This window comes from Rhipicephalus sanguineus, chromosome 11 (genome assembly GCF_013339695.2).
Source record: "Rhipicephalus sanguineus isolate Rsan-2018 chromosome 11, BIME_Rsan_1.4, whole genome shotgun sequence".
Taxonomy (NCBI): domain Eukaryota; kingdom Metazoa; phylum Arthropoda; class Arachnida; order Ixodida; family Ixodidae; genus Rhipicephalus; species Rhipicephalus sanguineus.
In genome coordinates, this window is record NC_051186.1 from 53,979,867 (window position 1) to 54,007,713 (window position 27,847).

The 27,847-nt window shown below is 49.1% G+C and overlaps 2 protein-coding genes and 1 long non-coding RNA gene across 13 annotated transcripts in view; 2 read left to right on the top strand and 1 right to left on the bottom strand.

The window, feature by feature from the left end:
* LOC119373613 (son of sevenless homolog 1) overlaps nucleotides 1–13,758 on the top strand; it is a 111,166-nt gene extending 97,408 nt beyond the window's left edge. The window contains exons 15-23 of one of the 10 annotated variants that reach the window (XM_049420410.1): nucleotides 703–859; nucleotides 1,679–1,780; nucleotides 2,800–2,955; nucleotides 3,916–4,098; nucleotides 4,779–4,896; nucleotides 6,285–6,454; nucleotides 10,818–10,934; nucleotides 11,480–11,699; nucleotides 12,566–13,758. In XM_049420410.1, the coding sequence (XP_049276367.1) occupies nucleotides 703–859; nucleotides 1,679–1,780; nucleotides 2,800–2,955; nucleotides 3,916–4,098; nucleotides 4,779–4,896; nucleotides 6,285–6,454; nucleotides 10,818–10,934; nucleotides 11,480–11,699; nucleotides 12,566–13,107 (1,765 nt within the window). In that variant the 3' untranslated portion in view covers nucleotides 13,108–13,758. The remainder of the gene's footprint in view (nucleotides 1–702; nucleotides 860–1,678; nucleotides 1,781–2,799; nucleotides 2,956–3,915; nucleotides 4,099–4,778; nucleotides 4,897–6,284; nucleotides 6,455–10,817; nucleotides 10,935–11,479; nucleotides 11,700–12,565) is intronic. The other 9 variants (XM_049420411.1, XM_049420413.1, XM_049420412.1 and 6 more) reach the window with 9 other exon arrangements.
* Nucleotides 13,709–27,847, bottom strand: part of LOC119374167 (tetratricopeptide repeat protein 8) — a 65,396-nt gene continuing 51,257 nt past the window's right edge. For both annotated transcript variants that reach the window (XM_049420418.1, XM_037644229.2), the window contains exons 3-11: nucleotides 27,084–27,263; nucleotides 25,014–25,154; nucleotides 24,182–24,352; nucleotides 21,233–21,343; nucleotides 19,684–19,823; nucleotides 15,797–15,968; nucleotides 15,472–15,594; nucleotides 15,303–15,386; nucleotides 13,709–13,874 (exon numbers count right to left, since the gene is read on the bottom strand). In XM_049420418.1, coding sequence (XP_049276375.1) covers nucleotides 13,770–13,874; nucleotides 15,303–15,386; nucleotides 15,472–15,594; nucleotides 15,797–15,968; nucleotides 19,684–19,823; nucleotides 21,233–21,343; nucleotides 24,182–24,352; nucleotides 25,014–25,154; nucleotides 27,084–27,263 — 1,227 coding nt within the window. In that variant the 3' untranslated portion in view covers nucleotides 13,709–13,769. The remainder of the gene's footprint in view (nucleotides 13,875–15,302; nucleotides 15,387–15,471; nucleotides 15,595–15,796; nucleotides 15,969–19,683; nucleotides 19,824–21,232; nucleotides 21,344–24,181; nucleotides 24,353–25,013; nucleotides 25,155–27,083; nucleotides 27,264–27,847) is intronic.
* On the top strand, nucleotides 14,671–27,223 carry LOC125760385 (uncharacterized). Its single transcript, XR_007417957.1, has 3 exons — nucleotides 14,671–14,800; nucleotides 21,240–21,356; nucleotides 27,098–27,223. It is a non-coding gene; the product is annotated as an uncharacterized LOC125760385 (long non-coding RNA).

Genomic DNA, 27,847 nt, shown 5'->3' on the forward strand with positions numbered 1-27,847 from the left:
GTGTAGAAGATCAGAGAATTGTAACATGAACAACGTTTTCCTGACGGCACTTCCGGGTGTAGACTGTAATACAGTGGAGTAGAGAACCGTCGCCAATCATCATGAATTGTAGTGGTGTACATGCATGCCTGCAATACCTCAATGGTTCTGTAGAACAGCTGAATGCCACACTGCAATCGCATTTGTATTTTTTCGTGCCTTCAAAGCCTGCAATGGCTGGCACCTAAATTATGTCAGTTGTTGCATTGCTAACTAGATTCATGGCCTGGCTGTGTTTCTTTCTAGCCCTATGAAGCTGTGTGCTCTTCTATGCCAACTGTACTTCCTTGGCGGTCGTTCATATGTCTAATCTCGTTGTCATGCGGTCAGTTGACCTGGTCTGCAACTGTTGGGCTACGCCAGTTGTTGCTTTGAAGTGCGTGTGTGTTAGCACAGACACAGCGCACGGATTAAAGCATTAACATTGAATAATGCGACACTTTCACGGTGCCTATCTGTAATGTACAGGGGTGGTGGAAAGTTCCCAGGCCGCTGTTTCATGTATTGCTATGGCAGCGTGGCCTGGGAACCTTTGAACACCCCTGTACACGTTTAATTCACTCCAAGATGTGCACTAGAGCAGCATTGGCCAATCGCATCGCCACCTAAATTGCGGTAGTTGGACCTGACCTTAGCGTGGTGTGCCTTGCTGTTGTCGTGCAGAGTGCTGAATGTTCTGCGGCACTGGGTGGACCACCACTACTACGACTTTGAGCGGGACCCAACACTGCTCGAGAAGCTGCGTGCTTTCCTTGACCGGGTCAAGGGCAAGAACATGCGCAAGTGGGTCGAGTCCATCAACAAGGTCATCCAGCGAAGGGTCAGTCCATAAACTTACTGAGCCGTGTTAGAGTGTTCCCAACCTATTAAAAAAAATACGAGTGTTCATCGTATGGATGTGCAAAGCTTCCGTTACGTGTTCTCTTACGAGTTTAACCACGTTTTGATGGGCGTGGATTCTTTGATTCTTTAACGGAATATACGGTGTCCTGAGTGTTGGCCAAGATGGGAAGCTGGGTGTGTTGTTTATGCATAAATGACGACCTCTTCATCCCTTGTTTTCATGATGCTGAGCACTGGTGGTGCCTGCTATTCCTTTTAGTCTTTTGCTTGTACGGAATGTGTGTTTGTGTACTGCTGTTGGTGCAAAGTTAAACACTGACAAACCTGGTCCAAACCGCGACTGCATGATAGAAAGGCACCAAGCGGCCATGCACTAACAGTGGTGGTTCTGTGACACTGAATGTTCAAGAAACCGAAAGGTACATATTGGACATGTTTGGAAATGTGGCTATTAAGAGTATTGACTCATGTGTTCATGTAAATAGGCATGCCTCCAATTCTTACTGCCACCACTTCACAAGTGCACCATGGGATGCCATCTGAGCATGTCCTGAACAGATAACCATTCTGTCCCTTGCACAAAGGCAGCAGTATCTGTAATCTAGATAAAGAAGGAAGAGATAGCTGTCACCTAGATAACTATCACAAAGGCAGTAAGCATTGTAACCTGTGCTAGATAGTTGATGTCTGAAAGCATTGCTTTCTGTTCCCTTTGGCGTTTCAGGATGTGTGCATACAGTGCACCTGTTCTGTAGCATTTTCCTTACTGTTACGTCAACCACCTTGTCATTTGCAGAGTGAGCAGTTGGACGAGCCACGGGAGATCACCTTTGGCTACAGCCCACCTAACATCGAGTGGTACCTGTGCAGCACTCCAGACAAGTTTGACATTCTGACGGTGAGCCATTCATCAGAGTGTCGCGATAAACTAAATGATACACCTTACATTGAAATTTCGCTATGTTAAAGGGTAGCTCAACCCATTTCAATGTTCGCACAATCTTTGCAATACAAGCAGCACGAGAGTTTTCCTCAACTCTTTCATTTCCACATATCTGTCTTGGGGCATACAACTGCAGTGCCCAATCGCAGTAGGGTGCTGATATATTTAGGCAGCAGAAATTAGCCTGGCCCCGCCACGGTGGTCTAGTGGTTACGGCGCTCGACTGCTGACCCGAAAGTTGCGGGATTGAATCACGACCGCGGCGGCTGCATTTCCGATGGAGGCGAAAATGTTTGAGGCCCGTGTACTTGGATTTAGGTGCACGTTAAGAACCCCAGGTGGTCCGAATTTCTGGAGCCCTCCACTATGGCGTCCCTCATAATCGTATCGTGGTTTTGGGATGTTAAACCCCAGATATTAGAAATTGGCCTGCCATGGTTGTTAAACAGTGCTGATAGCATCATTTGTATGGTTGTCACGGCTTCCACTGGTTGGAAGTTGGCACACCGCATGCCAGTTCTATGTTTACAATACGTTCCATGTGGCTAGCATAATACTTGGGCAGAAATTGAAACGCATAATGCCATACTACAGTGGCTTATTTCACAGCACTCACAATATCGTGCAAGTGTAAGTCTTTCATTGCATTTTTGACTAATGAAAATAGTGCTGCAGATCAACGTGGTGTCTGATGCAAGAATTGCATGAAATAGCCACATTCCGAAGGCACTGTCAGAGCCACCCAACTATAGGCACGTTTTTTTGTTGTTCTTGTTATTTTTTTTGTCACTAACAAGTTGTCTTCATATCTCTATGCACTTTTGTTTGCCTGCATTGTGCTGAAGCTGGTTACTGTACCATATCATAGCTCCCTCTCATGCCCAAAGGCCGAGAGCCTGTTAAGTTGTGCTTCTGGATATAGTTACATTGAGTTCATGCAGTGACTTTCTCCCGTTTTCTTTTTGACCTATCAGCTCCATCCAATTGAGATAGCACGGCAGCTGACACTGCTGGAGTTTGACCTGTACCGAGCTGTGAAACCATCTGAACTGGTGAACGCTGCCTGGACAAAGAAGGACAAGCACAAGACATCGCCAAATCTCCTCAAGATGATTCATCACTCATCTAATGTAAGAATCTCGTCATTTCATGCGTATCCAAGGGATCGGGCGTTTAAGCAAGAGTTACATTAATTCTGTTGAGTTTATGCGCATTGCTAACTGGTCAAACGACATTATTTTGGATGAAGCCAGGCAGCCACAGTCTGAGCAGTTGAACGATTGGATGCACAACTGAGCACAATGTCGCGGGTTCAAGCCACGACACAATACCGGAGCATTCGTGTACTGTTTGTTGAGTGCACATTCATCAATCTCACATGGTCGAAGTTAAACTGGAGTTCTGTATTGGAGCGTCCCTGTCAAACCACTCTGCAGTTATTGACTTTAAGCTTCATAAGTGAAAAACCTGACTCAACGTTTTCTATTAACGTCTTTTGAATAGCAGTAAAACTGAAAGCTGGGCGAGTTGGTATGAATTCATGTTTTGTACCTTCTTTCTGTGTCCTCCGTCTTTTGTGCGCGCTAAAAAAGTTTCAACATGAGTCTTTTGAATAACCTGTACGGGTGTCATCAGGATTGTAGCCTTCTGTCAATGCCATGTTAAGGTTTTTCGTTATTTGTTCACCTATCAAGTCTTACTAACCCTGCATTGGTAAAGGGCTGAAACTTTTGCCCAAATTTTGTCTTGGCTTTAGATGGCATTATGACATTGCATAATCATTGTTTTCAGATAAGTATTGCGTTACAATTAGAACAGTTTGCAATTAGTACCCACGTACACAGAGTCCTTGTTGTGTTAGAGTAGTACTTGGGAAGTTGAATAAATGGTATCTCGAGAAGTTGTCAAGCAGCAAGTGTGGAAGATTAGACAAATGTGCATGCTCATTGTCGTTATGATTATAGCGGAATGGTTGCAGTACCACAGTTTTCTCTGGTAATTTTTGTGGAGAACTCTGAGTGAGATGCTTGTACTTCGGAGCAAGCGTTTGGCCACGGGGATAGCGGATTCTTGTCGGCCATGGCGTGCAGTTCTCCTTCTGGCTGGAGCGGTGCGTCGTAGAGACCGAGAACTACGAGGAGCGGCTGGCCGTGGTGTCTCGCATGCTGGAGGTGATGCTGGTGCTGCAGGAGCTCAACAACTTCACGGGCGTGTTTGCCGTGTCCAGTGCCATGTCCAGTGCCTGCGTCCATCGGCTGGAGCACACTTTCAACGTGAGTGGTAGAAGCCTTGCATGTGACTCGGCGTCGTTTGCTCAAGCAACCTTCAGGCAATAACGGCAGTGACTACGCCGACAGCTGTAGGTGCCCCGACTGCGGTAGGGGCCCCGACTGCGGTAGGGGCCCCGACTGCGGTAGGGGCCCCGACTGTCGTAGGTGCACTGATTGTCGTAGGTGCACGAATTGTGTATTGGGGTTGGCACACAAAACAAGTCTTGCCATTGTTGCAATTCGAATTCTAAAGCTTACTTATGCACCGTTCATTCCAGCAGTTTATGTCTAGAGCGAAATTGGCTGTTAATTGGGGTGTCAAGGTATGTGTCTTGGGACAGTGTGGGAAAGGGGTGTGCAAGCACTGACATGTCGGCGCTTGTATGTCTAGTATGTGTTCATTCTTTGTTCACGCGCTTCTACTGGAAGATAAAAAGTGACCAACTTGGCCAAAATTGCTGCCCTTACAATGAAATGGGAGCTTCCACTGGCCATGGCCAGCCACAAGTGCTCACTCGTGGCTCGACCCTTCTTCTCATCTATTAGACGTGCCCTCTCTTTCGCTGGTTGCTTCGTAGAACTGCTGTGGAAAAGTGCTGGAGGTTGATGACACAGTGTCGTCGCAGTGCGCTGACTTCGTCGCATTTACAGTGTGTAAATCAGCACGTGCTGTGTTCTTGCAGAGTATCAAGTGCAGCCTGAAGAAGGCGCTGGACGAGGCGTTCGACCTGTATTCTGACCACTGCCGCAAGTACCAGGAGAAGCTGCGCTCCATCAACCCACCCTGCGTGCCCTTCCTCGGTAAGGTGCTGGCTTCTCCCGTAGTTCATTGATTTCCAGGCCGAGGGATCGGAAACTTCAGCATTGTTGTTAGTGCTTGCGTTAGCTCCAGAAGAAAAGTACTCGCGTCGTTCGCACAATCGTATCGGAACAGTGTAAAACTACAGTAAAAGCTCGTTAATTCGGATTTCTAGGGACCGGAAAAAATGTCCGAATTAACCGAATGTCCGAATTATCGAATGGTCGAAATAAACACAATAAATGCACGAGTTTTTTCAACATACCTTTACTTAACAAAGTAATCGCGGATGCTTGTGTTTTCGAGCAGAAATTCGCGCGCACACAATTTTTCTGAGCCCTTCAAGGTGCTCAGCAGCTCGCATGATGTCGGCATAGCGCAAGTTTCACCCGTTATCCACGCTTTTCGGTTGGCACGGTAATCCACGGGAAGATTGTTGTTCTTAAAGCAGCGTGGCTTTTGAACCTTTCCGATAACGAGAAGCGGCAAGCGCTCTGTTCCCGTCACGTTGGGGGATAAAAGTACGGTTACTCGTTCCTTGCTTCTTGCCGCCGATTGAAGGATCCCCTTTCATCACTCTTCATCACTTCTTGTCGGGAGAGCCCGTTATTCAGAGCACGCAAAATTTCTACTTTGGTGGTGAAGTCCTTGGCCTCGTACTTGGGCCGCTTCGCCGGCGTTGCCATCGGCGGAGAGTGCGTTCACACGAGAAGTCAGCACAAAAGCACCAGCAACGATCAAGCTAAAGGAGCCGTACTGAAACTTTCCTCGATAAATCGGCGATCAACGATGCAGCACACCAACGGGAACAAAGCAACAAAACCCACACACGAAAAAAAGGCGTTCAACCAGTCTCAATCCAAGCCAAGTCGATAATTGATGTCCATGGCGATGCTGCGTTTGAGCTTCACTTCTGTTCCGAATTGTTCTTTTTTCGTTTTCGAGCCTCGCCAGCGGCCCGAAAGTCGCCGAATTATCCGATTTGCGGTCAAATCTGTCCGAAATAACGAGCGCCCAGTCTCATAGAGTGATGCGTATATTTACAGGGACCAGATGACGTGTCCGAATTAACCGATTTTCCGAATTAACGAGAGTCGAATTAACAAGCTTTTACTGTATCTTGTTTGCCAGCACTTGTCACAGTATCTTGTTTGCCAGCACTTGTCACAGTTTGCCAGCACTTGTCAAGTGCCGAGCACTTGTCACAGTCTTTCTTGTGAGTGAAGTCCACTCGCATGAAAATAGAGAAGTAAGCGCTCATGGCAATATGACATCAATGCAACGTGGTCGGAGGCTGACCCAGGCGCATATTTCGTTTTTGAGTGGTCGGTGGCTGAATTGAAAGCGCGCAGTCCTCGCTGCCACTGGAGTCTTTTGTTCATCAATGCAGGCATGTACCTGACGAACATTCTGCACATTGAGGAAGGCAACCTGGACTTCCTTCCCAACCACGAGGGCCTCATCAACTTCAGCAAGCGTCGCAAGGTGGCCGAGATCACCGGCGAAATCCAGCAGTACCAGAACCAGCCGTACTGCCTCACCGTTCAGCCGGATATACGGGTAAGGCACGTGGTACCGGCTGTACAGGCTGCTTTCTTTGCAATCGGTGCAGCTGCAAACTGCTCAACACTATTTTTGAGCATACTACTCGTGATGGCAATGGCGATAGAGCTATTGTGCATTTAGTGGGTGCGTTGCAATATTCACGGTAGACGGCTAAATGGTAGCTAAGCGGACCCATTCCAATTCCATTCCAATTTCACGTAGATGTCGAAATAGACAGCTTCGCAAAGACAGCATCAGAGAGAAATACGATGCAGGCTACTTTGCTGTCCAAACAAAATGGCGGCCCTGTGGAATGATTGGATTGCTTGGATCTTGACGGTATGGTCGTGTGCCCGCAAGTCGATACTTTTTTGTGCACTTAACATAAGCCACGTTCAGTTTTTTTTATAGATTCAAACAGGAAAGAAGTGTTAAAGAATCACAGTTCTGCTTGTTTTGCTTGGCTCTCTCTTGTTGATGCGAGGTGGCGTCATGTCGCCCAGACATCATCCATACGCATTCCATTACTCAGAGTACTGGGGCTCAATGCTGTCTTCTAAGCTGTTGGCGTGGACTGTTTAGGATGCTGTCCTGAATTGTAACACTGCCATAATAGAGCAGATTCATAAAGTAATAAGCGGGCACATAGAAAAATAAGCAGGCATTCTGATGACGACAATACTGGCACATACCGTATTTACCCGCATAATTTGCGCCCTCGCATAATTTGCGCACCCCTAATATTTAGCCAGCTTTGCTAAAAAAAAAAAATATTTACTCGCATATTTTGCGCTCCCCACCCCGCTCGAGCCAGCTCGCCGGCCGCGCGCACGGGGAAACTTTGAACGGCCGCGCCCCCACGACCCTCACCGAGCAGGCGAGCGCAGTCATACACAAGACAGGCCGCGAGTGCGAAGTCCCTTCTTCCGATTACTTCGTTCTATTCTCCGGAAACCGCCGAGACCGTACCAACCGTACCCGAACACCCAAACCTGTTCACGGGTTGTCGGAACTGTTCGAGCGTTCTCCCGCCGTGAGAATGCATGCACGCGACACGGCACGGACTACTTTCTGCATCGGAGGTATGCGAAGGCCAGTCGCGCCAACATTTCCCCTCGCTGACCCTCCTCCTCTGCGTCCGCGCTGCAACGCAGCCTTCGTTGATTTCGGAAGTTTAGGTTTCGCGATCAGCCAGTTGCGTTGTTGCGTTTTCACTGTTCTCTTGCGCTGGGTTACAATAACTATTCGGCAAAATTCAAGCTCACTGTTATAGAATTTGCCTAAGGAAACGGGAACCGTGCCGCAGAAGAGTTCGCTTTTTCATACAAGACCGGGAAGGAGACCGTTCCGAGGATCGACCGAAGCATGGAAAGTTTCCTGCCGTTGAAGAATACCTTTTCAAATATGTGCGAGAGCTTAGGCCCACCGGTATCGCCATGCCGTGGCACCTCGTTACTCCCAGCATTGTCGCGAAGAGCTTCAAGAAGACGCCTCAACGCACTCGACGGAACCAAGGACGACGCGCTTTGGGAGGGCGGGGACAGCGGCCACGGCGATGATTCTCAGTCGGACTTCTCAACCAGTGATTCTGACTAGACCATGCATCACCGAATCTGGCTGGTTAAAGTACGTGCTAATTCTGTTAAAAACCCTTCGTTTGCGTTATAATTTATTTTCTTCTTTAATGTATTATATCGCGCGTGTTAGGACTATATATTGTGCGTTATTTCAGATGTGCTCGTGAAATCTCCGCGTAATTTGCGCACCCCCTTTTTGGAGCTCCAAATTCGCGAAAAAAAGTGCGCAAATTATGCGAGTAAATACGGTATTGGGCTGGGCATTGTTTACACTGTCGCGGGTAATTTACGTCTGCAATTCGTTATTCTAAAGTGTTCTTAAGATGCGGTGGCGATAAAATTTGATACGCTATCCTGAAACATTTTGGTGTTTTGAAATTCGTAGAACTTAAATACTATTTTCGCATTAAACGAATGGACATTTGGAAGGGATTTTCAAAATATTTGCTAATCTGAAAAAAAAAAAATCGTTAATGTGAGGTTCACTATAACGAAACTCGCAGCTTGAAACGTGAAAATTTAGGACTAAGTAACGCACATACTTTCATTTCTAGCGTCCGTAGTTCTTGTCATATGAACATAATTTTGACTTGAGCATCTGCATTAGAGCCAACGTTACCTTGCGTGGCCAGCTTTGCAGCTACAAAACACTGTTATCACAAGCGATTGCTCATACAGTCGAACCCGGGTATATCGAACTCGCCAAAAAACGTTTATTAGTTCGCTATATGGCATAATTCAATATAGGCCCGCTATAGGATTTGACACAAAGGCACATAACAGTAAGAAAAGTACTTTATTAATATGGTGGCTTACTTGCGTGCCCTACTTTGGAACAAAATAGTCCTGGATTTTCTTCTGTGTCAACGACTTCGCTGCTTGCGACAGCACGCACGCCTCCACGTTGTCCAACGAGTCGGAGCAGCTGAGGCCGCAACCTTCCACATTCACGCAATAGCGCCGAACCAACGCAAGTGCACTAATCACTTCGGAGGATGTACGCAATGGGCCATCGTCAATTTCCTTATTGCTGTCGCTTTGGCTCGTGGTCGGCACGACGTCTGCAACATAGTCCTCATCTTGTAGCTCACCCATGATGGCGACATCATCGTCCCTACTGACGAACTCGTCGAATGTCGATCCGTCGATAGCTCCCGGGAACTCTGCCAGCTCGCTCCAAACTTCGGCGGAAACACCTGCAGTGTCTTCAGTGCTGTCATCGGAATTTGGGGTGTCATCACCAGGCATGCGGAAGCCGGCATGCCTAAAGCAGTTCTGGATCGTCTCCTTCGTGACGTCTGCCCACGATCTACTCAACATAGAAAGAGCTCGACCCGATTTATGATTTCGAGTTTCGCGGCGAACGGCAAATTCTGCCTCTTTGCACAAGCCATGACGACAGCGCGCCAATAAAGTTCACAGAGCACCAACAGGCAACACCACCAGCACGGACCACGCTGAATGAGGACTCGAGGAAAACAGGCAGCAGCAGGCACACAAGCATAAAGAAAGAAAAAATGGCGCTCACTTCTACCGCCTCCGCGCCTCGGAGAAAGCACGACGGCCTCTGATTGGCTGTAAGCGCTGCGAGCGGGCCAGGATCATTTCTTGCAGGGGGGTGTTTGCCCGTGCACAACCGGGTCTAAACCACTTTTTCTAGGGTGGCGCCGGCAGTTTTCCCCGCCACCGCGAGGGAGAGCCAACTTGCTGGGGCATTTTGAGGCACATGGAGTTTGATATATCGGTTGTCGTTGCTACTTTCGTTCGATGTAACTAAATTTTGCTATATGTTCTCAATGTAAATTTACCGTGTTTAGAAATTGTTCGATATACGGGATAATTTGATATAAACGGGTTCGATATAGTCGGGCTCGACTGTATCTTGTCATCGATCAGTCACTTGTACATTGTGTCTTTTTTTGTATTCACCATTTTTATTATAGCTAAGCAACATGTTTGACTTTTGTAATCTTTGTATTTCACCCGCCCCCCTTGCATAATGCCAACATGGCATTGCAGGTATCTCTGTAAAAAAAAAAAAAAAAGAGCGAGAACGTGGAAGCATATGGCAAATAGGTTCAAACCCCAATTCGATCGACACTCGGATGGTGCCGTCTGAGATGTAGTGGAAAGGGTGGTGCTTTTCTGTGAACTGTTGTCACTCCCACCACATGCCTGCATTTACAGCACACGGAATGTGGAACACTGATAACGGCTTGATATGGTAGTGCCTGTTGTAGCCTCATGCGCAGCAGTGAGCAGTACTGTTTTTCTTAGTTCTAATCTTCTGTATCTTGATTTTATGTGATACATACGCACACAAAATGTGAATTAAAAAACAGATTAACAGTAGGGGTGTGCGAATATTCGAAATTTCGAATATTTTTCGAATAGTGTTTGCTATTCGATTCGATTCGCACTGAAATTTTACTATTCGAACTATTCGAACTTGCCAAAGACAAATGCAGTCAACGTCTGGTTGAAAGTGACCCACATGGAGTTTGATATATCGGTTGTCGTTGCTATTTTCGTTCGATGTAACAGTAAATTTTGCTATATGTTCTCAATGTAAATTTACCGTGTTTAGAAATTGTTCGATATACGGGATAATTTGATATAAACGGGTTCGATATAGTCGGGCTCGACTGTAGCAGACATTATACTAAAAAAAACGATGTCACATTTCAATCCTTGAGTACTGTACCTTCCTGTACATAAGACTTCACAGCGCAGTGTCTGCTAGTGCCCAATAGTGATTTCATTGACAACCACCTTTCCTTCACTTCTCTCCCGTGTCACAGCAATTCCTGGAGAACCTGAACCCGCAGGAAGATATGACGGAGAAGGAGTTCACAGACTACTTGTACAGCAAGTCATTGGAGATAGAGCCCCGAGGCTGCAAGCAGCCACCCAAATTTGTGAGTGCCTGTCATTGCTAAGAGCATCGTGAAGGGCGCCAACAACTGCATACTGTAGAAGCTGCGGTGTTTTACTGTTGCACTGTATCCGCGAATAGCTTGGAAACAGAACTACACTTGGGAGCTTTGTGGGCAAAGTCTATTTGCACCTCAAGGGTTTGGGGTCACGTCACATGAACAGAAGCTTCGCGTGTGACATCATTGGTAGAGCAGCACATCACTGTTGGTCCAGACTCTTAACAGATGTGATGCTGGCAAAAATAGTGTGGACTAGGAAGCCACACGGCATAGGTTATTGGGCATTCTTTCCATTGCTCTAACTGAGCACTGGTTATCTGTCCTACCTATCAGGTGGCGGGGTGTCTAGGTCTTTTTCTTTTAGCGTCAGCTGAGATATCAGCTACTCTCGTCAGCTACGAACTTAGCCCAAGTGCAGTTTCATTGTTCTTGACCTTCAGTGAGGCCATCATAACGGGCCTCTGTTTATTGAGTGTCACCAGTTTTGGGTAACTCCGTGGGGTTGATGGCCCTGACTCTGCTCGCAGCCGCGTAAGTGGCCTGACCTTCCACTCAAGTCGCCAGGCATCAAGCCACGGCTGACGCGATCGGCAGGAAGTCACCAGGTGTTGCCCAACTGGGGCGGTGCACCCCCAGCCTCGGAAGGGGAGGATGCCACGCCTCCAACCAGCCCTTCCACACCGCTGACGCCACCCTATGTCCAGCACAGTGATTCGAGTGTGTTTGCACCTGTCCTGATTGGTGCGGGTGAGTACTACTGAACAATTAATTAAAATGGTTATGGCTGGCTGGACGCAACCAAACCATCGATAAATTGAAAGTGCTTGTTGTTGAAGAAAAGTTAGGCATGCAGATACAGACACAGAATACAAATGAAGAACAAAAATGCCGTCTAACTTTTAACAGCGGAGCGGCTTAAGCTTTTCGTTAGGCTGTCTAGCGCAGACAAAGAACTGCGCCTAGCTATGACGTCACTGAGTGATGCCAGGATAACCTTAGCCAAGCCTACGCCTGGCTATAATGTCGCGAAGCCAAGTTAAGCTTAGTCGAGACTAGTTAAGCCTGGTTGAGCATAGTTGAGCCTAAATATGCCAAGTTCAATCAAGTCAAGATTAATTAAATATAATTAACAATTAAGCCTAAGTAAGGTACTCCTAGTTAAGCTATGTTTAATTAAGCCTAATTGAGCTAAATCTCAGCTTATGTAGGTCTAATTATGCTAAGCCTAACATAAAGAGAGAAAGCATAGCATAGCCATGTATAGTATAGCAAGAGGGCAGGAAAGGGAAATGATGGTGGGGAGGGGGAGAGGGTAAAGCATAACATAGCCATGAATACTACAGTATAGCAAGGGGTGGGAAGTGAGGGTGAGGGAAACCAAGGAGGACAAGTACACCAGCTCTGCTGTTTCCACAGTCTTCGCACCACTAGTGAGTAACTGCCCCAATCATTTTCTACAATGAATCCCTACCAACCAGTTCAACTTTGTCGTCGTAAGCTTGAAAACTGTTTGCAAAAAGATCGTGGTAATGAGATTTCCCTGCGTACATTAATGTAATTTTTAAGTTATCCTTGCAAGGCCATTCAACCAAGGTTTGCCCTTCCTTTTACAGCCTTGTCTCCTGCAACAACACCGTCTGCGCCACCGTCACACCCACCTCCGCCGCCCCCGCCATCCAATCTGCCGCCTCTGCTACCACCACCGCCGCTGCCCCCACGCAAGAAGCGGGACTCTTCCACCTCTTCGTGCGATCCCTCATCGCCAACAGGGACAGCCTTCTTCTCCGACGTCCCCGACCAGGCCCCGCCGTTGCTGCCTCCACGCGACGGCCCACCGCTGAGGGACGCGTCTCCTCCACCTCCGCCACTTCCGCCGAGGCGGGACGGCGGCTGGACCCTGCCCAGGACTCCGCCCCGCACCATGCCACCGCCGCTGGACCAGCACCAGCCCCAGCGGGCTCTGTCGCGCCGAAACTCCGCCCACAACGGAGACCTGGCGGCGTTATTGGTCGGGCCGGGGCCCCTGTTGCCCCGCCGCGACATCCCGACCGTCCTGTCCCCTCCCCCGCTCAGGCCGCCGCCCTCGAGTACCCCTCAGCTGCCCCCCAAGACTCACAGGCAGCCACAATTAGTGGTCAACCACAACAGCAGGTAGCCCCCGCCATCACCCGGGGGGACGATGGCCGAGCTCTGCTGATCTGTGCTTTTTTGTTCCTGAAAGTGAAGAAAGACAGTTGGCATGCGAGTCGCCCGACACCGGTAAATTCGAGCCGAAACGAATCGACAGGCCGAGCGAAAAGAGAACCGAGAGACATCGGCAAAAGTGAAACTGGTTGCGGCAACGTCGGAAAGCCAGGATCGGAAAGGCCCCACTGTGATGACCACTGCATCTCCAGGTCCCTTCACTCGGCCCACCCACGGTCGAGCATCTATAACGTCGGGGGCCCCAGAGGCAGGCCCACAGACCCGATTTCTGCCGAGACTACGCTCCTACGTGGGAGAGACTGTCCTCGTTGAGTTGGCCCACTCTGTCTGGACTACAGCGTCGTTTGATGAAACGGTGCCCGAAGTCTTCGACCGAGGGTCCGAGCAGCGCCTTGCCATCGCGGGAAAAAAAAAAGTGTACATAGACCAGTGCCTGTGGACGGCAGGACCGGCAGGCGGGCATTCATTTGTGATTTTTCTTTTCCCTTGTTGTTGTTGTTATTACCCGAGCGTTGGGTGGGACACTGTATTTTTTTCTTTATTGCGCTTGCCACACTAGAACAAGGTAATTTATTTGCCCAATAAAGATGCAGTGGCGGCTCGTCAGTTGTCTCAGTGGCTCTGGAAGAAGGCTTGCACCTTCTGTAGCAGATCTGCACTAGGCGCATGTTGGCTGCATTTGCTTGCAGCACGAGCACATCCCTGGAGGTCTCCAGTCTGCAGAAACCAGTGGATTGAGGTCAGTATAGTACAGGTAGCCAGCTGTGCTTTTGCTCTGTGCTCCAGTAATGCGACTGCCATTGCAGTTGCACGACCACCAGGAATACGGTCATAACAAAACTGTCGTTATGCTTAATGAAGACTGCAAATTGCTGTGAAAATTGACGCTAGTGGAGAATGTGACATCCCTTCAGTGGCCAGCAAAACGTTGCACTTTGTAACCTAGAACATTTGTTGGCAGTTTTAGTGGCAGCATGCCCCATTATTGCAGTACTTTGTAAGCCTGCCGTACAATTACTTCAGGGCTGTCCAAAAGCACAGCCTTCGAGATTTGCGTTGCCCCAAGGATGTGCGGTCAGTGGGTCGCCACGTAAGTCGACTCGCGTGCAGTGCCGCTCGCTGTTAATTGTTACTTGTGTCGAACACGCGAGCAGCTAACTGTTTTGTTTATACACTCAACTACAGCGGTTACTACGTTGTGCGCAGTTTTTTCGGCCTGACCCTTTTCACAGGTTAAGAAGCAAACACCTCCTTTCTGGGCTGTGGCACAGGAGTGCAAAGGCTTACGTCACTGCCTCGGCAGTGCGTTTTCGAGAGGGGGGGGGGTCACGCCTGTTTGCCACATACTCCAAAGGGAATAATGGCGACGCGCAGGGAGCCTTCCGTGTGAAGGTGTATATGCGCGGAGCGTATGTAGGACCTGGACCTGCGCATCTCGCATGCGCCGACACTTCATTGGTGCACCTTGGGTTTGGGTGCACTACGGCAGAACAGCGCAGAATAAGGGACAGCGAAACACACAGGACACAGCGCTAGGAACATACTTGCTGGACCACATGTGTCGCTGCTAAAGGTCAAGGACCCGTATCTCGTTCGTAGTCTAACAGAGGTTGCATCGTACCTCGAGTCGACGTGCTCTGCAGGTACGACCGCCTTCTCTGTGGACGTCAAAGACCACTACTATTCCCTGCATTGCTAGAAACAGTCAGGGAAAGCACCGACAAGTACGGCGTCGCCAGCAGCGCTGTGTCCTGTGTGCTTCACTGTCCCGTATTTTGTGCTGTTCACGAACCAACTAACCCACCTAAGAACCTTTGTTCATTGGTGCCTTTGTTATGCCACAGCGCGGGTCCGACGTCCGCTCTACGTAACAGTGAACGGCACTGAACGTTTGTGCAAGTGTTCTGTGAGAGTACTTCGGCGATATAGAGATGGCAGTCGCATTACAGTCTTAGAGGCATGCTCTAGGCGTCCGTTGGCCAACGAGGTAGGTGATTGATAGTACCGGCCCCCTTTTTTTATTTTATTATTTTTTTCCTTTATATATACTGCCGCATAATTCATGGCCGATCCCCCGTGGTGGGTTGAGCGATTCTTCTAGGAACCAACCAACCGCTCTCGAGAGACACGTATGAATTTGCTTACCCGTTCAAGCACCAGCGCGCGATTGTATTGGGCCTCGCACAGTTCGGGTGCCATTTCGCCAGCCGTAGCGAAATAAGCGGCAGCCTGCGAGCAACCAGTACCTGATTAGGGTAATCGGGGGAGCGCGCGGCTTGCTTGTGTGCTAGGACGTTCCTCGTGCTCGTCATACCTGGTCTACGTTGCCGCTGGTGAGCTCGAGGACGCCAAGGTTGTTGTACGACTCCGCGTGGCAGTTGTCGTAGACCAGTGCCAGCCGGAAGGCGCGAGTCGCCAGCGTTTTGTCTCCGGAGCTCTGTGAGAGGTGGGTGACGTAGCTTGCAAGCGTAAAATATGTGGTAAAACGTAGAACAAACATAATCTGTGGTATTTTGTAGGTCACACGGGGAAATGTGGTACTAGTTAATTAACAAGTATCAAATAGGCCCCTCTAGTGGTTATATGTACTACGCGTCGTCATATATCGACTCGGCAATGCTTAACTAATATTAACAGACCAGTGCGACGAGTCCCAGGTTGTACCAGACGTCGGCGAGCAGCTGGTCTTCGGCCAGGGCCAGCGCCCGGTCGAAACACGTGAGTGCCATGTCGTACTGCTGCGCGTAGAAGCAGCACAGAGCCAGGTTGTTGTACAGCTCGGCCGTCGGCATGCCCAGCTGCAGAAGGCGCCTGCGCGTTTCGAGAAGCGCGACGTAATAGGCGGCCTGATGAACACGCGCAGAGCCAATTAATATGTATAAGTCAAACCTCCAGGTAATGAATACATTTATAACGAATTTCCGCTTATAACGAAGTAAATGAGGCATCGTGTTTCCATTCGTACAGATTTACGGAAATACTCTGGACCCAAATAAAGTTTGCATCATCATCATACTTTTTATAACGAATTTCTTAATATAGCGAAGCCATTTTCGTGTCAGATGCGACTTCGTTGTAACGATCGAGGTTCTACTGTTACGTTCATTCTCACACTTGAATTAAAGGGCGCAACGGAAAGTTGTGGGGTTTATTTTCCATCGCGAATGGCGTACAGATTTGCCAATAGAGGTACTGCAAGTCTCCGGCCTCGCGGCTTAATTTGTCTAGCCCAGCAATAATGCACAGTTAAAATTCTTGTACTCACTGTTACACGATTGATTCAAGATAAGTCCCTGGTCGTTATACAGTTAGATATGAACTCTTCCATACGAGTACGCCACAAGCATAGATTCGCCTTAAAGGAATTTCATTGGGCTAACTATGTATTTCACTTTTCCTTTTTCCCACAAGCAGTTAAAAGAGATCGGAATTCCTTGGATGAGTTCATGGTTGTTCAGCCCACGTTAGAACTGTTTACTTAGAGTTACTGTATATGCTACCTTTAGGTAGCAGAGTTGCGCATAGGTCTGGCTAGCAACCACAGCTGTGCGGTGAAATCGCACTACGTTTATGCAGGCGACATGCCTACCGTGTCGCCAATTAGCGCGTCTGGCGTGTCGAAGACCGGCGATAAGCATTGTCTATCGATGTCTGTGTTAATTTGGTTCGCTGCAGCGGCGGCGTCGAAAAATACAAAAATTGACCCGAGCGTCAGCTTCTCCGCAATGCATGGTTGCTTGCGGCGTTTGGAAGACAGATGCGCAACTCTGCTACCTAAAGGTAGCATATACAGTAACTCTATGTTTACTGAACTCGAGACGCCACCTGTCCGATCCCCCATCAATTCACAATGTCCGCGTGTGTATGTGTGTGTGTGTGTGTGTGTGTGTGTGTGTGTGTGTGTGTGTGTGTGTGTGCGCGCGCGCGTGCGTGCGCGCGTGTGCGTGTGTGTGTGTTGCTGATGACCAGGCAAGGGTCGTCGCAACACTTGCACACAGATTAGATAGATAGATAGATAGATAGATAGATAGATAGATAGATAGATAGATAGATAGATAGATAGATAGATAGATAGATAGATAGATAGATAGATAGATAGATAGATAGATTTATTCATTTTTTATTTACTTATTTATTTGTAATGGCCCGCGGCTCAGACTCGTCCCTATAACCACGTGACTCACAACTGGCGCTCTGTTTACGCACAGTACGTGTAATATGTTCTGCATACTTCAAACACGCTTTCGCATACACTGACATTTAAATTTTTTAAAGACAATAAATAAGTAGACAGTTTACAGGATTGAAGTCATGTACATATTCTTCATCGCCCAGCTGCGCAGCGTGTACCGCTATAGCGTCTGTAAAACCAGGGACTTAGTAGAGATTTCAAAAAAATATATATGATAACAATATCATGCGATAACAATATCATGCGATTCAACCGCCTTCGCCCTAGCTGCCATATGTGCTTTAGCACCTTTGGTATATAGCTGAGCGTATGATCGAGCGGCTGTCGTGGAATGGCAAGCTTAATTGGGAGGTGTTCGAACGCCGGCGCTTGACAAATATTTCTTCCGTTGCGATCTTTTCTTTTTACGCTACAGGTTATGAGTTTCCTTTGTGTAGTCTGAAGCTAAGGAAGCTTGTATAGGGGACAATACTTGTTTTTAGCTGTAACATAGTAATTATGACGTAAATAGAAAGGAATTAGTGGATGAAAAATAAACTTGCCACAGGGACCGAATACTTCCGTATTACGCGTCCGATGCTGCGGTCGCTTTCCCATCCACTTTATTGAGTGTTTACGGTTCGTGTAAACCTGAGATTGCTAGCCAGGGCCGCTGCCTAACCGGGGCTGCGCATGCCTAACCGGCGTCTCAAAAGGCGGATGCCGTTGTTTGGTCGAGCGGCTGGAATTTCCTGCGTCCAGGGGCGGATCCAGGCGCTTGCTTTGGGGGGGGGCGGTTGGTTGTTGGGGGGGGGGGAGGGGGGAGGGGGGCGTTGCCCAACTTTAAAACTTCACGTTAGTAACCAAATGCTCATTATTTTTGTTCTCAGTTGCATTGCTCAGTGCCATTTCATTATCTAAAATTTCGCATATTTCCGCTAAACATTGGGGAACACGTATCAGTGTTGTTGGTAAGAGGAGGGTGAAAGAGGGAAGGGCAGGCCACCTGCTCGATAAATGAGTATTCCCACAACGGCGAGCTCTAGTATTCCTTGATCGTAGTTTCGGAGTAAGCCTCCCTTTGTTACCCCGCCCCCTCCTCCCCATTGCCTTTTTTTCTGGCCGGTCGTGTTGCCAGAAAATGCCCTTCTATCTCCGCAGCCTAAGGACGGTCAAACGGAGCTTTCGGAGTCGCGCTCGATTATACCCGCGCACGTGCTCTCGGAGGCTTGCTCGGTACTTTCGGCGAATATAATTCACAGCCACCACTGCCTGCCTTCCTTCTTTTTTTTTTTTTTTTTTTTTTGGACCAGCCGCTGAAGGTTGACTAAAAGGTAACTTGTTCTGCACGCTTTGTGGGACCACGGCCGGGCTAGACTGCACGTGCGCGCTCAAGCGCGCACGTGCAGTCTAGCCCGGCCGTGGTGGGACGAAAGATGCCAGTTGAATGACACAGAACAGACTCCTGTCTCTGAGAAAAAAGATGGGAGAATTTGAAGACCCCTCGCTTTGCTGAAGAGCTGATGGCCCTGGGAGTGGGGAGGAAACTTTAGCTCGCTTCCATAAAGGCAGCAGTTGCTTTAGCAAAATAGTTGAGGCTTGTGCTCGTCGGTGCCTATTTGAAAGATGCAGGACGCAGAAGAAATCTTTTCTAGAAAGCCTGTTTCGCTCTTAACAAAAGCGCTGGGCTGTGTGAGGGGTGCTTCCCTAGTCTCGGATTGGGATGGACACAGCGACCACCTGAAAAAATTCTACGTTCTGAAAAATGGCCTTCGGTGAGGTGAAAAGCGGGGGGGGGGGGTTGGGTTGGCTTATAGCTTTGGGGGGGGGCGATCGCCCAATCGCCCCCCCCCCCCCCCCCCCCTGGATCCGCCACTGCCTGCGTCACGAGAGGTGTGTGTCCACCATCAGCGTGACGCGTCGATACGTTTGACAGGAAAGTGGCGAACGTGGAGTTGTGAAGGCGGAGTTGCGAACGCGGAGTTTTTACTAAGGGAAACGCAAGCAAAAGTCAAGTGATGATCATAGTTGCGGGATAAAAAATGACTCCCCAAATGGTGCAAACTGTTTTCACTCTTGTTAAAAAGGTGTGTTTGAGGTGTATTTTTTACCACACACCAATCTATATTCCGCGTGCATTCCTGGCGCGTTTTCGTTGCGCGCCCGGTATACTTCTATGTCACGAACTGCTGGCGGCTATTAGCGTGACACAGCACACTTGATGGCAAAGTAGCAAGCGCAGTTTTCTAGAAACGCAAGCAAGCTAGGTGACGGTTATTGCTGTGTGACAGAAAGACGCCCCAAATACTCCCGTCTGGCTTTGAGTGTATGTGGAATGCATCAGCGCACACGCACCTGTAGAACCTGAGAGCCATCTCCGGCTGGTCCGCGTAGAAGTGATGCGTGGCGACGCAGGCGATGGCCTCCACGTGCACTGCGTCCTGCGACAGCAGCTCCCGGTACAGCTTGGCCGAGCGCTGCAAGTCGTGCAGGCCCTGCGACGGCCACGAGAAGGACGCGCTGTAACGCTTCGCGCACCCAGCTGACTGCAGTGTATGCACTATACAGTGTCGGCAACAGAGCGGTACCACTCCGGCGGTACGTGCTCCGCATATTAGTCATTGTTTTCTGACGCATGTGCTTGCTGCGCTCATTGGATAGATGTTAGTTTCGTTGCATTAGAAAGCTATTGCGTTCTTCGCTTTCCAGTGACACCTGGTGGGGGGGGGGGTGCATCACAGTTTTGCAGCAAGCTCAACATACTTCACCCCCCCCCCCCCTCTCCCCTACATTCGAGCCGCGAATCGTGCTTGCGTTTGTGGCGCAGGGATCAGTGCGTCCAGCTTCTGTGCCCGAAAGCCGCGGAGTCGCGGTATGAACAGCAGCAGGTTAAATTCCTCGCCCCGGTCGTATAACTCAGCCAACGTTTTCCTTTCTTTTTTCTCATCTTCCTTTTTCTCCTGCCTCCGCGCCCTTTTATCGACGTCAATTCTGTGACGGAAATGACGTCTGTCAATTCCTGGTGGACCTTGGCATAAAACACAGCTCGCTTGCACAAGCTGTGTGGTTTACTTCCGGCGAAACGCACTCTAAGAAAAAAAATTCCTTTGACTCCTTTCGGAGAGCCCTGACTTGCCACTTATATGAGTCTCTTTAAAGAGACACGTCAACTCTCTTTGGAGATCATTATACTCCCTTCGGAGAGTCGTGTGACACACAAGAGAGTTAACGCGCCTCTTTAAAGAGAGTCATATACGTGGCAAGTCAGGACTCTCCGAAAGGAGTCACACATACTCTTTTTTTTTTTAAGTGCGCAGATTTCAGCTTACATATGGTATATCACTGCAGTTCCAGATATACGCACAGCAACTACTGTCGAGCGCTTTCCTAAGCTATTATGTGTGACGCACTTGGATCATATGCGGACGTGTGTACATTTATCGACTCCCTTTCCCCGAGGCCCTTACGAACGCATTGCAAAGACGACGTATTAGGGGGAGCGGCCGCCCCCTTGCCTCCCCCCCCCCCCTTTGCGCACACCTATGCGCATCTCATTTAGAACGGTTCCTAGGCTCTCCGTCGTTACTTGAGATATATCAACGCTCTTACGTGGAGCTTTCAAAATAATTACAAGACCTAATTTGCAAACCCGTCCCCCAGTGAGCAATTAGAGAGTGACCATGGCTACCCTCCAGTGCGCATGCTTATGCTCATTAGCATTCAAGCTGGTGTAACTGTTGCGTTTAATTCTGCTACTTCGTGGGGGAAATGCGAACTATATGCACGCTTAAATGGTGACGCTTTATAATTCAAAGATTTTTCTTGATTTCACGCTGAACAATCGCAACTGTTATTGAGCTCTTGAATATTCTCACGGGGCGTTTCACCTGTCGACTACACCTACCTCGTAGACGCGTGCCATGGGCGCCACCAGGGATGCCTCATTTGGGAACCTGTCCAGACCACGCCTGTATGCTTCCACAGCGGCCAGCGGCTGATCCATCTGCAGCTGCACCTGCGACGCACAAGTAAGCGATTTTAACTATTAAAAAAATGTTGTTGATCCCTCTGTCATAGGAATCGGTATAACACGAAAGGTACCTGTGCCTTCACAGAACCCGTTGAATGTGTTTTGTGCCGAGAACTTGTACATTGCTCTCGCTATTTGGCCAATATGGCACCGTTTGACGTGGGTGGCACCCACGTTGACACCTGGTGGAACATCTCCGTCCCGACGACTAACGTCCATGATCATGATCAACCACCGTAGCATATGGCCGTTTATCCCCTTATCAGTACCATTCAAGAAATTTGGGTTGACGACTACCTCCTATTTCGGCGAACGTATACGACCATTTCTGTTCTGCTCCGTTGTCTGTATGGCAGCCAGTTGGGTTGCAACGAGCTCAACTTCAGGAACGCGAGAGACATGCAGAGTTCGTAGCTGAAGCCGTGAACGCGCGAAGGCGTTCCGCTTCCCGCTGGCGTGTCTCTTTCTGCACCAAAGCATTCACTTGCGGGTCATTCGCCCTTAGACATCGTTGGCTTTCTGCGGCGCTTAATGTAGCAGTTTTCTTAGTCGATGTCAGCGTACGCGAAGCAGTATGCGGCGGAGAAACGGCGAATGTGGACGCTGCACTACTCTGGCGATGAGGCGTCACACGCTAATACGAAGCGAAAAGCAAAACAAGTAAATTGAGTTGAATCACCGCCTACACTGCGTTCAACCGATGGTTTCCGCTGCACTAAGGCTACCGAAACTCTCACTGTCGACGCTCATTAGTTTCACGACGTGGCCTCAGATTTGGCAAGCCGCTCCTACAGCACCGTCCCTGCCAACCAAGAGTGCAGCGAGAAGGGAGGTGTGAGAGATATAAGAGGCGTTTGTGAACTTTCATCGTCGCGGACGGCGAGGTCGTGGGTTCGATTCCCAGGTCAGCCTCGTAAAGTTTTCTTCTAGTTTTTCTTTGTCAGCTGTTCACATGCATTTTAGCGACGTCATTTCCGTGACGGAAATGGCGTCAGCGAAGTCTTGGTGGACCCCAGCATAAAACATGTTAAAAAAGTGGACACAAATCCACTCTGTAGGGATGTGGGCCAGCGAAGCCTCATGCGATACAAAAGGATCGACAAGTGGGCTAGTTGGTCATTCATATTCGTTCAACGAATATGAATGAACGAACGCGGAATAAACATACAACACGAGCGCTCACTAACAACTGGTTTTATTACACGTTAAAAGAACACATTTATACACAAAAGTGCGCATGTCAAAAACATTATCATCACAACAAGAGCAGCATGCGAAGCGTGTAATCGAGGCACTTGTCTATGATATATCAATGTATAGTGTAGCGAAGCCTTGGAACTTAGTAATTTAAATTTGCAGTCATGTAGGCTGGATAGAATTATACACTGATGTGCATTCATAGAAACGTTATGCGCTTCTGAAATTTCGCGCGTAGTTTGAAGAGGATACCGGGTCCGTGCGTACATCGTTCGTGTCGATTTTAAATTCTTCGCTCGTACAGCATCGCACGTCGCCCTCGTTTTCGATCGCGACACAGACAGCTATAGGGGCAACGAGGCTCCCCGCTTAGTGCCATCCCATGCATTACCTCGCTGTCCACAAACAAGCCTTTCGCGTCTTTTATGTCAACGCTCCACCATTGCGTTCGTCCTACGTGTTCATTTTGTTGTTGTTGTTGTTTTCTCTTCCTTCGCGTCTGAGTTCGAGAGACTATGTTCCGCAACGATATAGATCTTGTAAAGAAGAATACACGTCTTCTTCTCCGCAGTGTGTGGTTCTTGGGACATCCCCGAGGTCTTTAAATCGCTGCTGGTGCATCTGGTGCGCTGCAGGCGGCAAGCGCGTGACGTCACTCCTCGCTCGCAAGGAGAGCAGTGCCTCCTAGCTTCGAACAATGGAGAGCCCACGCATCGAGTGGATGCTGAATAAAAATGAGATGCACGCTGAATTGAAGCCATCAAAAGCAAAAAATAAAGGCAGCTTCGCACTAGTGATGCCAAGCCTGAAGGAAGTGCGGAGCTGGGCAGGCTTCTCTGTTTCTCTTTAGTTTTATCTTTCTTCCTTCTTCTCTCTGTTTTTTTTTGTCTTTTCTTTGTCTGTTTACTTCTATTAATTTATTTCTCTCTATATATACATTTCTTTCTGTTTCTTGCTCTTTCTATCCTTCTTTCTATTTCTTCCCTTCCTTTCTATCTCTCTCTCTATTTATATTTCTCTCTATTTCCCTCTTTCTCATTATTTCTATGCAGTAATTTACTCTCTCCCCGCCTCCTCACCTTCACTACCCTTTCCCACCCCCTTGCTGTACTATACTACACAAGGCTATGTCATATTCTGCTAGCATGCCTGGATAGCCGAGTGGTTACGACGCTCGCCTTCGGATCGTGGGTACGCGGGTTCAGATCCCGTCTCACCAAGAATTTTTTTGGCCAAGAATTTTTCTTTCTTTTCTATCTCTTTCTCTCTCTCTCTCTCTGTACTCGTTTTCTCGCTCATCACGGTTATTGCATCTCACGCGGGACAAATCGGCGCACGTGTTCTGGTATAGCGAAGCAGAAAATGAGGAAAATGATGAAGAGAGCGCGTTCCGGCTCATGATGATGATCATTTCTGTTCACGCGTCACGGACCAAAGACTCGGCTTAAAAAGCTCCGCTGTTAGAGAGAGAATTAAACTTTATTGAGGGACCAGGCGCGCGTGCTCTTCGCCCAGAGGTGGTTGACTTCCTCATTCCAGGTAGCCATGGCTTGCAAAGAAAAAAAAAAGGGCCCGGTGTGCCCCCCCCCCCCCTGGCTACGCCACTGACTCGCGTTGCATGCGTACCTTGGCGAGCCAGAGGAACGTTCTGGGCTGCGGGTCCCCGGCCTCCGCCGCCTTCCTGAACTGCTGCTCGGCCTCGCGCAGCATGCCCAGCCTGAGCAGACAGCGGCCCCGCTGCAGCGACCACCAGCCACAGCAATCGGTCGACCGCTCCTGGCTGGCCAGCTGAAGTGCCTGCGCAACATGTGCATGCCAGTAACCGCGAGGTGGTGCTGTAGGTTGCTATACGACCTTAATGCTGAATATGACAAGTCAGTTCTGTTGAAGCCAGCAAGGTCACTCAATGAATCAATCATGCGAGAGAGAAAAATTGTCATCCACTCGTTGGTTCTATGTTCGAACCCCGCATCAGACGCATTACTCGTCGTGTCGCGCCGCTAAGTGCGAGGGCGCGGGTTCGATTCCCCCGTCGTGGCGGCCACATTTCAATGGCGGCAAAATGCAACATAACAGCCGTGTCCTTAGATTTAGGTGCGCGGTAAAGAACCCCAGGTGGTCGATGTTTATCCGGACTTCCCCACTACAGCATGTCTCATAATCATATCGTGGTTGCCGCACGTAAAGACCCCAGCAATTATTATTATCGTTCGTTAAGTGGGAAGCTTTATTTTTTGAAAAATCCTCATGAAGTTCCTCGTAGTTTCGGAGCTGCAATCTAGTGGATGACGATATTTCCACCTCGATATTCTGAATGCTATAGTTTCGTTTTCACCAACCTTTGTTCGAGCGGGTCGAGTCGGTAGGGTGTCTCGATGCGCTCTTTGAGCGCATCGAAGCATACCGTAGTCGAGCTGCTGCATACCAACGCTGGTGCCCTTCGTTCATCCAACCTTACCTGTCTGACGTCACCCCGCTGGTGGTACAGGAATCGGAAGAGTGGCTTGGAGAGCCACGGCTTGTCCGGCCAGCCCGAGGCTGCCGCCCCCAGTCGACCAAACTCTGGCACCACTGCTGGGGCCGCAGTCGTGGGCCGCGCCTGCACGCCCGCAAGAAAAACGTTTGGTCGAGATTTTTGTTGCGCCGGCTACGCACTAAAGAGCGTAAAGAATAGAAATGCTACGAACTCGGGTGACCCGCGCTTTAGTGCGTCGCGCTACAGTGATCAAGCCGTGGGCTTAGAACAACTGGCCCGCCTCGGCGCCCCCTTAGATGATCAAGGGGGGCGGCCGCCCCAACTGCCCACCCCGGCCTTTGTGTACCTCTATGATCGTTTACGATCACGTGAAAGTGACGGGTGGGGTCTGACATATTCAAGTAATGACCTCTTGCATCCGTTTTTAAGCGAAGCTTCTATAGAAGCTTCTATAGAAAAATATCTAACTCATATATTAGTGAGAGATTTCTGTAGCGTTGGCGGTGGCATAGTTCACGAAAAACCCGGCGCAGGCGAGCGTGTACGGCCCTCGAAGGTGCCCCGGTCACATGCATATTTATATGCGCCGTTTTCCAATAACTGACGCTCTCTCGATCGTGGGCTTGTTGTAGTTAGGTTGTACATATTTCCGCGAAAAAAAAATAAAATAAAATAAATTGGGCAGCTACGCAGTGATGCGAAGACCGTAGAAAGAGCGGAGCTGGTAGCGTTCCCCTCCTCCTTTCCCTCCTTCTCAACCTTATTATACCCCTTTCCCACCCTTTGCTATGATATATACTATACAGGGCGTTCAAAATTAAGCTTTTATGGTTTTCTTAAAATTCAGCACTGGGAGGTACGTGAAAACCACATTTGCAGATAAGATTTCTATCCGGGGGGACACACTGAAGTGAGACAATAATTACCACCGTCAGCCGCCCAATTAACTAAGATTGAATAATGAACTTTTTAATGACTGCAGCAAGCGGGCATGTTTGTATTGAAAAGTTGGAAGCAGTCGCATTTCTACACAGTTCCACTTTGGAAGAATTCTTCTATAGCATACCTGTTCCCCGAGATATCCCGCTGCAAAGTTTAATTGCGGTTTTCATTATTACGCATGCAAGACAGTGAGCACTGGCGCAGCGCTCCTCCCCGATGTTCTGCGAGTTGTGTGCGGCGTTTAATCTGACAACGGGTCGAAGGCATAGGCAAAGATGATAACGGTTACCCTTTTGCAACCGGCTGGCGATAGCAAGCAATCGGACTGCTCGTCACATCGAGGGAGGAACGTTGCGCCGATCCTCATCGTTTTGCATGCGTAATCGTGCAAACCGCAATTAAACTTTGCAGCGGGATATCTCGGAGCACAGACATGCTATAAAAATTCTTCCAAGTGGAAATGTATAGAAACGCGACTGCCGCCAACTTTTCAGTACAAACATACCCGCTTGCGGCACTGACTAAAAAGGTCATTATTAAATCTTAGTTAATTGGGCGTCTGACAGCGATAATTATTTTCTCACTTTATTTTGAATACCCGGTATAGGGCTATGCTATATCGGTATCATGTTCCATTAGTTTTGCATATCGATCGGTATGGATTGGCTCTATGCAGTCCAAATCGGCCAAGTAATGCTCTTCTGGTTTCGTCGAGGCCGAAACCGGCATCGATTGGTTATCGAACAGTAGTGATTGGTTATCGATTGGCTATCGATCGGTATCACACGTGCATCCAAGCTCAAGCGAGCATAACCATGCGTTTCGTGGCATTTTCTATGAATTATTGGGTATTCATTGGCTGCGCCCGGTTGCCATGGCGACGCAAAGTGACGTCATCGCTTGGCGAGGTTTTTCCTGTCCACGGATCACACCTTTATATGGATGGATGGATGGATGGGTGGATGGATGGATGGATGGATGGATGGATGGATGGATGGGTGGATGGATGGATCTACGGGTTGATGGTTGGGCATGTGAATAGGTAGATATGTAGACAAGGAAAAAGAACAACAAATCACTGTATATTAAACTACACGAGAGTATACATACCGTTCTTCCCGCAGAGGTGTACAGCGCCCTCTCGACGCCCTGCTGCGTGGCCGTGCGAGACCGGGGCCGTCGTCTCAGTCCAGTCAGTGGACGGCCCTCGCGCGTCATTGGTCGGCCACCGCCGGTCGGCGGGGGTGGCGCCCTCAGGGACGTACCCGGACGGCCCGTCTGCGCAGTCGCCTGCGAGATGTACGTAAGTAATGATCTAATGACCTCAGTATCGAAGTTTACTGCTTCCCGAATCGATCACCGCAAAAATTTCTCGAATCCGTCAAGAATGAGCGGAGTTACGGGGGTTTGGCGCACGCTCTCAGCGCTTTCTCTCTTTTCTCGTGCCGACGTGCGCACTGGAAGCTAGACAGGGAGGGATGGCACGGGGGAAAGAAGTTACGTCAGCGCGCGTCACGAAACGCGATCGCTCTCCCGCTGTGATTCGCATGCGCAAGTGCGGCTACCGTGTAAATTTAGCAGACTGAGGAGTGCGGCGCGGGCAAGTGGCGGCACCCCGTGGCAAGAAGCTCATCTCATCCGGCTATCGGCCAATAAGCATGCTATATCTCTTGCGACGTAAACTGGCAGATCCGCGACGTCAACGTGCAGACGCCCCGCCCACCGACGAGAGTGAGAACCGGCCTCTTTTTGAAAAGAGGGCGCCTGAGGAAACGGCAACTTCGCGCTCCGCTTGTGGCCTTTACGCGGCGCGCACGACTGTAATATTTTGCAGAACAGTTCATAGCCGTGTCAGCTTTCCGCAGGATGTGTTT